Source organism: Medicago sativa, chromosome 7 (genome assembly GCF_051527215.1).
Source record: "Medicago sativa cultivar Bolivia chromosome 7, Bolivia_mono, whole genome shotgun sequence".
Classification (NCBI taxonomy): domain Eukaryota; kingdom Viridiplantae; phylum Streptophyta; class Magnoliopsida; order Fabales; family Fabaceae; genus Medicago; species Medicago sativa.
Genome location: NC_140755.1, coordinates 16430432 through 16445380, shown reverse-complemented (window position 1 = coordinate 16445380; position 14949 = coordinate 16430432). Strand labels below are relative to the sequence as shown.

Here is a 14949-nt window from a genome sequence, read left to right as displayed (position 1 = left end):
CTCTAGGTTCTGTTTAAATTTTATGGACTTACCAACTAGGTAAATTTTGTTATCATGATTATGGTGCAAGGGCACACTGTATTTACATTATGGTAAACAATATTTGAAAGATTTCTAGATTGAAGGATGCATCGATTTCATCTTTGGCAATAACACTGCTCATATCAACTGCAAGTTTGATGGGTTCATAACCACATATAGTAGAAAACCATTGCAAAAAGCAACTGGTTATGTATTCTTGAGGTGTGTAAATTACCAATGTCCCTTGTTAACGATATCATCTACCACCTTTCTAGTATTGTGTTAATTACATTATATCAGGTAGTTGTTTTAATTAAGATTCACTTTTTTCTAGTATTGTTTAAGAACTTATCCACTCCCTCCTCTCCCTCCCTCTCTCTCTCTCTCTCTCTCTCTCTCTCTATATATATATATATATATATATATATATATATATCTCATATTGAACTTTTTCTTTATAAAAAATTAAATTTGTCATATGATCTATCCTTTCTGAGTTACCATCCCTCTTGTCAAGGGATTCTTTCTTTATGTTATCGACCTTTTGGTTCATTAAAGCATTTTACGAATGAGTGGTTTTCGGTTCCAATGCATATGTGTTATAACAGGTAATGGAAGACATTCATATGCATGTGTTGGAGGAGTGTAGTGTCAAAATCTCGACTTAAATCCTAAAATCCATTGTAGAATTCCAAAATAGGCAAAATCCATCGATTTTGATGGCGATTTTACGATTTCTTATAGACTAAGTCATTTATGATTATATACAATTTACAACATATATTTAGTATTATTATTATTTTTTTTGGTAAAATTCATCGATTTTGATTGCGATTTTAAGATTTCTTATATCGATTCTACAAAAGTTCTAGAGTAAAATCCTTCGATTTTGATTGCGATTTTACGATTCCCGATTTTGCTATTCCCTTTCAACTTGAAGTAAAGTCCCGCTTTTGACAACCTTGAGTGTAGAACCTTTTGGAAAGGTTGTCTTTGCATACACTTACATGGATCCGTTTGTAAGACAAGTTTGCTGGGATAACCGGGGGAAAGCAGAGAATGAGAGGAGTACTTGTTTTTATGAATACATGTATTTAATGTCAGATTCCATTTTATGATGTTTTATGATGTACACCATTATGAATGCACCCCTAAGCATAAATTTTTTGCCAAAAGATAAAAATTATTTTCATCTGTTATCTTGATTATGCTAGAAACTTTCATGGACCGGTTGCTTCAGCCCTGAGCAAATTGCTACTTTTTGTATTCAAATCCTATATTTTTAAGACGTTGATCTCCAGAGTATGAGTATTGAGGGCCTGTTTCGATTGGTTTATTTGAGCACATATACTAACTGATATAGGCCATTTCAAGACTATTTAAAAGAATGATAAAAATCACTTATATTATCTCCATAAGTTGTATTTAGTTTATTTCCATTAACTTTCTAGGATAGCTTATGAAAATGGCTTATACAAAAACAATTTGACTCTATTTTATCTGTTTGTTATAGATACAAGTTATACATAAACAATGATATCATATGTGTTTTGTTAAATTGTTTATCTGACCAAGACATACAAATAATACAAGAAAACATTTAAATTAAATCATATAATTTCATTGAAGATTCATTTGGGTTAGGAGTAAAGGTTGTAGTTGGGGGTATCTCAAATTCTCGTGCATCATTTGGCTTGTGTTCTATGCAAAATTTATTTATTGAGTTTAATAAGTTTGAAGTAATTTTGTTGTAACTACATACAGGTGTTTTGGACCTAGCTGTTGTCCATCAAATCGAGCAAATTGGTGTAGATAATTGGTGGATGAAGAAGCAGAGCAGTTCATCATGTATCCTTTCATCGACCCAAAGAATGGACCTGATGATTCATATTCTGCTTAGAAATACTCTTACACACGAGCATATTCAACACTGTTATTCACTTAAGGATTCCATCTAGTTGATACTCTTGAACAATGTAATAAAAATTTGAATGATAACAATGCCATAAATGACCATGATAATGTTTTTTATGTGTCATATATTGATGTAAACATCGATGGCCACTTCACCTCTCCTTTAGATATCTATGATCTAGAAATTGCATTATTCTTAATGCTAAAATCAATCACATTTTAAAGTAAATATGTCTCTTTAGAAAATAAATAATGTTCCTTACATAAGTTTTATTCAGATCATTTTTTATATAATTTTCATATAAAAATATGAGCTCGTTTTTTAATCTCTGTGCATAATCCCTACAAAGCTGGAAATTGTTAATTTTATTGAGATAAAATATATATTTTAGTATTTTTCTTATTACTATAATTTCATAATGGAAAGGATTTTTAAGTTTTTTTTTTGAAGTTTTTTTTTTTTTTACCTTAGTGTTGGAAAAATAGGTTAAAGTAAAACTAGTCTCATTATGAGTTGTGAAGATCTAGGCGATATTATTCATTTTGTGTAGAGAAAGATAATTATATTAAAATATTCACTATAATTATTTTTTTAATATTAAAAACAATGGTGAATTAATATATTATTTAATAAATAAAATAATCTTGAACCGACTAATATTCAAAATGTTTATTTTAAAATATATTAAAAGTTTCTCATAAAGATTTCTCAGGTGATGAAAGGAATATTAAAATATTCACTATAATTATTTTTTTAATATTAAAAATAATGGTGAATTAATATATTATTTAATAAATAAAATAATCTTGAACCGACTAATATTCAAAATGTTTATTTTAAAATATATTAAAAGTTTCTCATAAAGATTTCTCAGGTGATGAAAGGAAGAAGGACATTTTTTTTTTTTTGGTAGTGGTCGGGGTTTGAACCCTGGACCTTGCATATTTTATGCATTGTCCCAACCAACTGAGCGAAGCTCACGAGGACGGAAGAAGGACATTTGATAAGCATGGGAGCATATTTAAATCGGCAATTATCTACTTTTAAATATTTAATGTGAGTAAAAGAGTTACTAAAATTACGTACTTTAATTAATAATGATTTTTCTATTCTCCATTATCTTAAGAATTTTAAATATGCAAATTTAATTTTCACGGCTGTTGTAATTCATTTCCAGGTCATCAGGACCAAACTATTCATTTCGTGTTGAGAAAGACAAATATTATAAGTATACACTTAATTTTTTGCTAATTAGGGTTGTGACTGATGATCTGTACGCGTAATTTGATGAATATGCTAATTGAGAGTTAGTAAAGTATTCAGAGTATCTGTTCAATATATTATAATCGAAAATATGGTAACTATATTGATGATCTTCTCTGTTTACAACTTTTGAGATGATTTATTTTGTGTTGAGAAAGACAATAGAATTAAAATATCTATTATAATTTACCAATTAAAATTATTATTGGTGTACTTAATATCTAGATTAATGAGTGATGAATATAATTGCGGAATGAATAGGCTATTTCATCCCCAAATTTGCACGTACCGGTCAATTTCATCCCTGAATTTTTCGAAATAGCCAATAGGTCCATGAATTTTATGATTGTAAATCAATTGAGTCTCTCTGTCAAGTTGGGTCGTTAATGGTAATGACATGGAATGTTAACCGGTGACGTTGCTTTCAAGTCAGATGCCACATGTTCAGGGACTAATTTGACCAAAAGTGAAAAAAGGCAGGGACGAAATTGACCGAATTGGAAAAAATTCTTGCTTCAGGACCGTTGTACAACAATTCTTTCTTCCCCAATTCTATATATCTCAAACCCTAATTTTTCAATATTCCATATACAATCCGAAATTCCCAAAATTTCTTCCATAAAATTTGTTCAAATTGAATATGAAATGATGGGTGGTGGTCGTATGGCCAAAAACAGCTTTTAAAGCTCTCAAAGCCGAGCTTCATCTTCAGGCTCCATGTTTAATGGTGACGTAAAAATGCTTAATTTTTGGTGTCCTAGAAGTCGTGTTGTCAGAAAAGCCAATACTCTGAAGAATCCAGGAAGACCTTTCTACACATGCCCTTTGCCAAAGGATGATGATGATAATTGCAATTTTTTGTCTAGGTTGATGAAGCTGAAGAACTAGGATACTTAAAAAACAATGGAACTGTTGGTGGTCAGGGAAGAAAGACAAGATTGATGGAGAAGGTCCAATATATGGTTAAGGCTAAGGAAAGTGGCAATGAAGAGGTTATAAGGGAAAGGTTGATGGACAAAATTGATTGCTTAGGAAGTGAGCTTAGTTTGATTAAGTATTTTATAGGGATAATATGCTTTTTTGAATTTTTGAACATCTTATTGTACTGTACTAGGAGGTTTTTGAAGACAATACAAAGTGAAGAAAATTCATTTAAATTTCCTAGGAGTTTCCAAACGGAAGAAAGATCGAAAATGGGAGAAAAACACAAGATTTCACACGTCAAGGGTTGCCTCAGGTGCCATTCGCACCTAGCCATGTGCCATTAGCGCCCAACTACTGCCCTTGGCGACATTAGCGCCCCAATATGCGCCAGTAGCGCCCAACTACGAGTATTTTTTACTCGCATCTTGTTTTCCAAGCCGGATCTATGATAAAAGCCTATTTTTCTTCTCCTAAACCCTACCTAATCATTTTATATAAATAGAGACCCTTGCACTCATTATTTTTAATTCAGAACACTGAAGGTTCAAGGCAAGGGTCAAGCATCAGATCTTCAAGACAAGATTTCTTCCTACTATTGTTCTCTCTAAGGTATATTTTTCTACTGTTTTCTTATGATGTATGTTGCCATGAGCAACTAAACCTCTTGATTAGGGTTCCATGATGAACCCCTTCTTATTTGTTGGATATTATTAATAAAAAAAATTATTCAACTTATGTCTTATAGTGTTCCGATTTAAAATAGATTATGCCCATTCTTTAATGCTTTTTTCAATTGGTTAACCACTTGAGTAATTTTGAAGAATGATCTGTAGGATTAAAGTAGGCACTAACAACCCAAAATTATTTAGTTCCATTGGCTTTTCTAGCTACCACTTCTTATAGATGTTAGGAAGTTAAGGTTTGAATTCTGGCCGTTTAAATACTCCCTTCTTTGGAGAGCTTCCGTACACAATCTAGGTTGGTGTGAGACATAGTTGTTGTGAGAAACTTCGTGTGAGGTTCATCCGCTTGTTTCATTAAATCATAAGTATCACACATAACTGTTTATTTCTTAAAGTTTAATTCCCATAAAGAAGAAGGGGGAATTCAAAGGATTCCCCAACCACCGTTAATTATCTGAATCACAATCCTAATATTGCATTTGGCAGGGTAATTCAATCCTGCAATTCTATTCAAATTTACTTAACTTTCACCTTTTAAAATAAGATTTATTAATTACTTAGTTGAACGACAATCCCTGTGTAGAATGATAAGCTTACTTATTTATTACTTGTTACGTTTTGGTGCACTTGTGAATTTCGCCCATCAATTTGCCAGTATCTTTTGATGAACTTTTGTTGCTTCATGTTCTCTGAACTATAATGATGATTATTATGCATCCATCAATTGATCTACTAGATTGAAGGATTCATATCCCTGCCCTTGTTGCAGTGCTTCTACTACCACTATATTTATAAGATTATGTGTGTTAACTAGAATATTTGTTTCACATTATCACACACACACACACACACACACACACAGAGTTTGATACACTAGTTTGATTTTGGTAGCAGATATGGTTGTTTGTCACATTAGCCATCGATTGACCGGCCACCTACAGCTGATGGTTCCTAGGGAAGCATGTCGTGGCTTAGTGGAAAATTTACCAAATTTATAATTTAGAAATCAGAATGCAGCTTCGCTAAAATCCATGGTCAAAAAAGCAACTCGCCAAGGTGTTTTATTTCAATTACATAATGTACCAGAAGTGTGTAAATGAGCCTTACTCAAAATAAAATTTTGAGGAGAATTTCGTATTAGATTTCATATTTGTATTAGTAGTTTGTATTTAGATTGCAATTGTGGTTGACAATTTATTTACTAAAGTCATTGAGTTACTTAAACAATCTGTATCGTATTGTGAAACTCCTAAACTTGTATTTAAATGATGCAAGGGGAATACTAGACATCACAAGAAACAATTTTTTTGTGATTCTTAATTGAATACTTTGTAATTTTATTATTTTAGAACCTACAACTTTTGTATGTTCACTGCAGGTCTAGATGGTGATTGATGAATGATATATTCAATATTTACTCATGTTTATCCTAGAAAAGTTAGATGATTTTGTATCTAAAGTTTAGTAACATTAATTGCAATTAAAATTAGTTGCTATAGATTAGCTACGAATAAGCTACTAAACATGCAACATTTTTAAAATGTTCCTTATGATATTGTCAAGGGTTACTAAAACTCTTTAGTTACACAGGCTTTACCTAACATTTATTAAATGTTACCATATCTGAATAGTAACATATTTTAATTGTTACTAGATCTAGTATATGTTGTAGTGTCAATATATGCAAATATAAAAATTGCACGCTAAAATATGGCCAAGTTACTTAATAGCTTAAAAGCAATCCTTTAATTTAGGGAACAATTACAATGTCATCTTATTTCAACTTACACTCTCCATAATTAAAGGATTGGTAATTTTAATGTGCAAGAAAGAAAACATGATTTGCTTGAAAAGGAGATACCACATCACATAAAGCCATTACTTAACCAATTAATTTACCAGAGAAGGTACGTCAATATACAGGAAATGGATAATCAAATTATTGCATTGTCATGGTTTCACATGACAATGAATGGTCCTTTAACATAATCAAAGAGTGTCAAATTAAAAAAAATCAATCAATCATACCATCATAGCATCTGCCCTGCCTGATTCCAACAACATATCCCGGACAGAGAGGTTCATGACCAGATTCAAGTTTCTTAAGTTCACTTTTATTATCGGTCAGATCTGATTTGTATTCCCGCAACCTAGTAAGCACACCCTTAATGTTTGACTGCAAACTTCATGCCTCAAGATCCATTTTTTGAATCTACAAATTGATAGGAAACTTTCAGAATCTCATATTACAGAAGAAAGAAAGGAAACTTTCAAACAAAAATAAAAAAGCGAATAGGGTACCAAAGCTTCTGCTTCATCAATTCTACCGTTTATATCTGAATTTTTTTGCTTCTTTTGTTCTAAATATTGAACAAAAAAGACACAAATCTTAAAGAACATATTTATGTGGTTATAGCTCTAGTTCTACTAGATAAATATCTTAATGGTTTGTGTTTGTCATTTTGAAATTATATTTAGTTTTTAGGGTTTAGCATTCTGTGAAGAATATTTTTAAAGTCCGTGAAATTATCGAGTTTTTATGACAAAATGCCAAATACATTATTTCCCTAAAATGAGTATTCGAATTTACGTTACTATGTTATCACTATATCTATGCTACCTTGCCCAGCGCCCAATCAACTAACAAAAGGAACAGAAATATATTTACTTTAATGTGAGCTATTCACTATAGAAGGGAAAGTAAGTAATATACTTTGATGAATAAATCATCACTTATCAACAACTGATATATTTACTTTACTCTCTAAAGTGAGTTATTCACTACAGAGGAGTTAATCTAAGAAAAGGAGGGGCATCAGACATAAAAAAAAATAAGTGTAAGACAATGCATCTAGCCATATTAAGAATAGAAATATCAAATTCCACAGTATTCAGTTTCTGCTTCAATTCAAAGCAGCTCGAGAACTACTATAGGAAACATCAGAGGTTTCAAGTGTAAGACCATGCAAACTTTATGCAATTTTTATTATAAGCATCAAGTAGAATTTTTTTTTTCATTTGAATAAAAAAGATAAAAAAGAAATTTCCGTATTTGAAAAGAAGAAAGATACACATGTTTTCATGACCAAAAAACAAGGACACCGAACATGACACACATGACACCGAACACGACACAAATGACACAAATCCTACAAAATTTTGAGACAATGACATAATTCAATGTAATCACATGTGTCTGTGTCGGGGTCAGACACGTCTTTGATAAGAAATGTCGGCTACAATGCCATTTTCCACTCATGTCTAGACATACTTTTTTTTTAAACAACCAATGTTAGTAGATTAATTGTTAGCTCTGTAGCACGTACGCTTCTAATCAAAAGTGTTTTCGGTGTCCATGTCCGACACATATACGTATCTGACACTGACATACATGATTACATTCAATTATTTGATTTTCTCAAATTACTACCGGTGTCGACGTGTCACTGTCATTTGTCATTTTCAGTGTCGATGCTTCATAGAATACAGTCAATTATTTAATCGAACCCAAGACCACCCCTATCAAAACACTCTTTAACTCTCCCACCCCAGCTACCAAGGCAACTTTATATCCCCCTCAAGACAAACTGGTTGAACCATGGATCAAAATTAAATTCATAAAAAATTTATTATAGTTTCAAATACTACATAAAAAATTAAAAGAGTGAGAGCAAGAAGAATTCAACTACTTCCATTATTTGGTTGATGAATTTTTTTTCTAGCATTTTGTTTCACGAATAAAAATTTGTAAATTTTTATTATGTTCCATGAAGCACCGACACTTCAGTCGACGTGTCTGGCACCAACAAATGTGGTTACATAAAACAACTTCCATCAGGGACGGACCCATTTTTTTCTCTTTGTGTGGGCCTTGGTCCTCGCTTAGTATAAAATTTTTCATTTTACATGCGTGGTAGTGTTTGTGTGTGGCAGTGGTTTTAAAATACTATCTAGTAGTTATTACACTACAAAAATAACTGCTCCTCTTCTCTCTCAACCATTATTTGCATTTAGTATTCACCACCACCAATCATGTTTAAAGAAAAAAAAATGCGTGTCATGTTTTAATTTGTTGTTTGTAAGAATGATAGTTAGGTTCGTTCCTACACAAGAATTTCTCATAATTGTAATATCCAATCACTAATTTGACATAAGGCAATTGGACTTAAGAAAATGTTAGCAACAGGAAGTGAGCTTTAAGAAAATACACAAGCATAAATAAGCAACTTAAATTTCCTATAGGCATTTGGGTTTCAGAATGTTGGCATCAAAACTAGTCATAACTCATCCATAGCCAAAGAACGTCTGAGAGAAAATAGAAAGCAAGAAATAACGCAATCATTCTTTCTAAGAAGAAGAAAGAAGAAAAGGAAAACAAGTCTCATTTTTTAGAGCTTGGAAACTATTTTGTAGATGTATGCTCTAACCGTGAATTTGTAGAATCAGAGGGGATTGACGATATTTCTTTCTTTAAAGATCAAGGAGACCAAAAAATATATTGTGTAACCGTTGGTATATTTACTTAGAGTTATCTGTGATTTAACATGTGGGAAGTACTACAACTAAAAGAGCTTTCTTTGCCATGAATACTATCAAGAATTGAAAGTGAAATCGCAAGAGATGAATGGCCAAACTATCGGTGTATTCTAAAAAATCCTGTGTGTGTATTGCCAACACTGCTCAAAATTTTGGGTCTGTCCTTGACTTCCATTATTCTAATCTCTAGGTTCTGTTTAAATTTTATGGACTTACCAACTAGGTAAATTTTGTTATCATGATTATGGTGCAAGGGCACACTGTATTTACATTATGGTAAACAATATTTGAAAGATTTCTAGATTGAAGGATGCATCGATTTCATCTTTGGCAATAATACTGCTCATATCAACTGCAAGTTTGATGGGTTCATAACCCCATATAGTAGAAAACCATTGCAAAAAGCAACTGGTTATGTATTCTTGAGGTGTGTAAATTACCAATGTCCCTTGTTAACGATATCATCTACCACCTTTCTAGTATTGTGTTAATTACATTATATCAGGTAAGTTGTTTTAATTAAGATTCACTTTTTTCTAGTATTGTTTAAGAACTTATCCACTCCCTCCTCTCCCTCCCTCTCTCTCTCTCTCTCTCTCTCTCTCTCTCTCTCTCTCTCTCTATATATATATATATATATATATATATATATATATATATATATCTCATATTGAACTTTTTCTTTATAAAAAATTAAATTTGTCATATGATCTATCCTTTCTAAGTTACCATCCCTCTTGTCAAGGGATTCTTTCTTTATGTTATCGACCTTTTGGTTCATTAAAGCATTTTACGAATGAGTGGTTTTCGGTTCCAATGCATATGTGTTATAACAGGTAATGGAAGACATTCATATGCATGTGTTGGAGGAGTGTAGTGTCAAAATCTCGACTTAAATCCTAAAATCCATTGTAGAATTCCAAAATAGGCAAAATCCATCGATTTTGATGGCGATTTTACGATTTCTTATAGACTAAGTCATTTATGATTATATACCATTTACAACATATATTTAGTATTATTATTATTTTTTTTGGTAAAATTCATCGATTTTGATTGCGATTTTAAGATTTCTTATATCGATTCTACAAAAGTTCTTGAGTAAAATCCTTCGATTTGGATTGCGATTTTACGATTCCCGATTTTGCTATTCCCTTTCAACTTGAAGTAAAGTCCCGCTTTTGACAACCTTGAGTGTAGAACCTTTTGGAAAGGTTGTCTTTGCATACACTTACATGGATCCGTGTGTAAGACAAGTTTGCTGGGATAACCGGGGGAAAGCAGAGAATGGAGGAGTACTTGTTTTTATGAATACATGTATTTAATGTCAGATTCCATTTTATGATGTTTTATGATGTACACCATTATGAATGCACCCCTAAGCATAAATTTTTTGCCAAAAGATAAAAATTATTTTCATCTGTTATCTTGATTATGCTAGAAACTTTCATGGACCGGTTGCTTCAGCCCTGAGCAAATTGCTACTTTTTGTATTCAAATCCTATATTTTTAAGACGTTGATCTCCAGAGTATGAGTATTGAGGGCCTGTTTCGATTGGTTTATTTGAGCACATATACTAACTGATATAGGCCATTTCAAGACTATTTAAAAGAATGATAAAAATCACTTATATTATCTCCATAAGTTGTATTTAGTTTATTTCCATTAACTTTCTAGGATAGCTTATGAAAATGGCTTATACAAAAACAATTTGACTCTATTTTATCTGTTTGTTATAGATACAAGTTATACATAAACAATGATATCATATGTGTTTTGTTAAATTGTTTATCTGACCAAGACATACAAATAATACAAGAAAACATTTAAATTAAATCATATAATTTCATTGAAGATTCATTTCGGTTAGGAGTAAAGGTTGTAGTTGGGGGTATCTCAAATTCTCGTGCATCATTTGGCTTGTGTTCTATGCAAAATTTATTTATTGAGTTTAATAAGTTTGAAGTAATTTTGTTGTAACTACATACAGGTGTTTTGGACCTAGCTGTTGTCCATCAAATCGAGCAAATTGGTGTAGATAATTGGTGGATGAAGAAGCAGAGCAGTTCATCATGTATCCTTTCATCGACCCAAAGAATGGACCTGATGATTCATATTCTGCTTAGAAATACTCTTACACACGAGCATATTAAACACTGTTAATCACTTATGGATTCCATCTAGTTGATACTCTTGAACAATGTAATAAAAATTTGAATGATAACAATGCCATAAATGACCATGATAATGTTTTTTTATGTGTCATATATTGATGTAGACATCGATGGCCACTTCACCTCTCCTTTTGATATCTATGATCTAGAAATTGCATTATTCTTAATGCTAAAATCAGACACATTTTAATTAAAATCAAATGTTTCAATTGCTTATTCAGTTCTCTTAACTATGTCAATGACTACTGCATCTGCAAAAGAAATTTTTTTCGAAGTTAAAATTGTTCAAAAACGACTTAAGATCGTCAAGGTCACAAAAAAATTTGAATGCTCTAGCCATTTTATATATTGAGAAAGGTATGATAGAACTTATTGATGTAGAAATAATTGTTGGTTACATTTGCATCTAGAAATTCTCCTAGGAATTGTTGTGCATGAGGATCTGGATATCCTTGTAGGTATTGTTTTTTGTATGAAGTCTGATGTTTTATTAGATTATTTACCTTAATAAAAAGTATCATCTTCAAGTAAATGACTTTTACACTTTGGGAATTCAATTTTTTTATATTTCTTATTTGTTAGGGCCCAAATTATAGGTTCGTCATGGGGAACCAACATCTAAAAAACGAGTTTGAGTACATATGATCATCAGACATTTCAAAATAAACTGTAATTAGTTCCAATAGCAAACATATGATACACTTCCAGATCAAAACTGGAAATTAGATGATTAAATGAAATAAAAAACAATCTTCTAGAAGAAAACAATATTACAACTTCATGTTTTCAATAGTTAGCCAAAAGTGAAAGATCTCCACCTTCTCGTTTGAAAATCTCACTCTTTCTTAAAGTTTGAGCCATTTGATCCAATACGTGGTGGTCTCTGCAAGAAGCCATCTAAATATTAGGAGGCACAATCATATTACAAGAGATAAATCATATGATTACAAAATGTAAGAGTTAAGCATAATATATTTTATTGCAACTTCAAGTGATTTTGATGGGTGGTATAAATATGAGAAAGGATCAAAACATATAGTACTTCAAACCAAATTAAACTTCTACAAAAAAACAATTCAATACCTTGAATCGAATATTATACATTGCAGCTTTCAATACATTATTTCCAACAATCGACCTCAACTTCGACCAGAAATCACCACATGAAATCTTATTTGACTGCACAAGCACGACATGATACATTAGTGATATTTTTACTATTTAAGACATGCATAAGTTGGATATCATTTACATACCATCAACAAAGCATAATGGATGTCGATAAGAAACATATTATGGGAAGGAACCATGTTTCTTATGGAAGATAGAAGTAGTGAAAAAGGTATCCTCTTGTGATGTTAGCAGGCACACTAGTAGCTTTGACCTGAGACATCCCCAAACCAAAATTGTTTGGATAAAGGTAATAAAACAAGACATTTTAGGATTAAAAATCAGAAGAAGAATGTCCAAAAATATTGCACATGAATGTGTTAAAATAATAAAACATAAGAAGAAAAACTCATGAAAAACTAGGAAAACACTGCCTTTTACATAGAAAACTAGGAATACATAAGAAGCAAAACTCATGAAAAAGCTTACAGTGTCCATTGTAGAATGTCGATAGCCTTTTTTCTTATTCTCATTTGAACAAACATTTCCTGTAAAAAAACAAAAAACATCATGTGTCGTGATCAAGATTTTTTGTTGTTGTTGAAAGAAATATCAATCATAAAACTTAGCAACATATACAAATGATTGTTTTATCAAATCAGATTAAAGTTGTTAATAAGTTGAAAAGTGCTACATATTAATTAGTTTGTTGATGATTAACTCCTTCACGCTTCAGTGATAATTATGTAATGCCAAAATGTAAAGCATTTTTTATACAAAAGCATATATCTAACACTAACACACAAGGAATTTTTTTCCTAAAGGAACATTACATCACCTTCAAAAACCAAAGGGGACTTGAAGCTAACAACAAATTCTGGATAGATATGTGTATTCATATTCATGCTCCAAACCACATAGCACTTTGGAAATTGAATGTCGTCCACCCCATTTTCATATTCACAACCACTTGGACGAATTTGATCACTACCACGACGAAGAAGCTCCATGTTTCCCATTATGACACGGCATAGGACCATATGCTTAATTCCATTTCCGTCAACATCGCAATAATGTGAACTGTGAACATGGAAAAACCAATTCCTCTCAGAAATTCAACAGAATAATCTATAATAACATTTAATATACTAATAATTATAATAATGTATAAAGTTCAATGTTGATCATATGATAACTAACCAAATATAAGGGTGGGTAACAGCTGCAAGATGAACGCCAAAGCCATATATGCATTTGGGTGGAGATAGTTCATAGTGACCAGGTCCATATTTCATTATTGTTGACAATTCCTCTTTAGAACAAGCAAGCCACACATATCGAACATTGGCATGCCCCTGAACTTCTTTTGTGATATCAACTTGCTTCTGGAACAACTTCAGTCGCATTTGCATTGACCTTCTTGAGCTGCGATAAATCTCGACTATATCAGACTCGCTAATGCCCAAAGAATTCATTCCTATAAGAAACAACTTATGTACAGAACCCACATCCAATTTTCCATATAAAGATTCAGTATAGCCATCTAAATCTATGTCTGGCTCTTGCTTAATAGCTATAGGAAGATTTCCACCTCCCATTTTGTTAGTCATAGCATGACCATCAACTTTCAAATTGTTAGTTGCAGCATGAGACCCTCGACTATACTCTCTCAACTTTGGTTCATCAGCCCCATTTTTTTCGATAGATAGATGAAATTTTATCTCGTGTGGATCTTTCAATGACTTGGAAATACCAGGATTAGAGTCATCTGGTTTGTTTACATCTCCAGCCATCCTCATTTGCTTAACAACCTCACTTATTGGCGTCGAAACTCCAGTAAGATGTGTAACACGTTGGGTAGCCCTCTTTCTCTTTTTATTGATGGCAACTCCATCCAATGCCTTTGAGGGTTTTTGTTCCATTTTTTATCTATTACATGACTATCTATATACTTGCACTTAAATATACAAGCTGTAGTGTAACAGTTAGCTAAAACTCCTGACCTTGAGAAAAGAGAATATTTGGCAGTCCCTGTATATTTAAAACATTAAAGAAGATTGAAATAGTAGAAATGACCATGTGCTCGTCATAATAATATAATGTTGATACAATAATAAAGATAAAAAGTTAGTCAATAAGAGCATTCCCTTGAGGGAAAAACAAGTAATTTGCAACAAATGCAAAGGTAAATTATTCCAACAGTACAAACATAACATACGGGAATATAACATTAAATCATAGTTTGATGGTTGCTTCAGTATCATAATGTTGAATGTACTTGAAATTTACATGTATATCAAATGTTGACATTTATGCTATACA

At 31.8% G+C, this 14949-nt stretch overlaps 1 protein-coding gene and 1 long non-coding RNA gene across 2 annotated transcripts; both read right to left on the bottom strand.

The window, feature by feature from the left end:
* Positions 1-12214: 12214 nt before the first annotated feature.
* LOC146904632 (uncharacterized) lies at positions 12215-12867 on the bottom strand. The gene is made up of 3 exons (XR_015019720.1): positions 12774-12867; positions 12601-12696; positions 12215-12400 (listed from the first exon to the last, which is right to left on the bottom strand). It is a non-coding gene; the product is annotated as an uncharacterized LOC146904632 (long non-coding RNA).
* A 578-nt stretch (positions 12868-13445) lies between these two features.
* LOC146904631 (inactive poly [ADP-ribose] polymerase RCD1-like) lies at positions 13446-14647 on the bottom strand. The gene is made up of 2 exons (XM_085727565.1): positions 13828-14647; positions 13446-13707 (listed from the first exon to the last, which is right to left on the bottom strand). The coding sequence occupies exons 1-2, from the start codon at positions 14547-14549 to the stop codon at positions 13446-13448; spliced, it is 984 nt and encodes a 327-aa protein (XP_085583691.1). The 5' UTR covers positions 14550-14647.
* Positions 14648-14949: the final 302 nt, after the last annotated feature.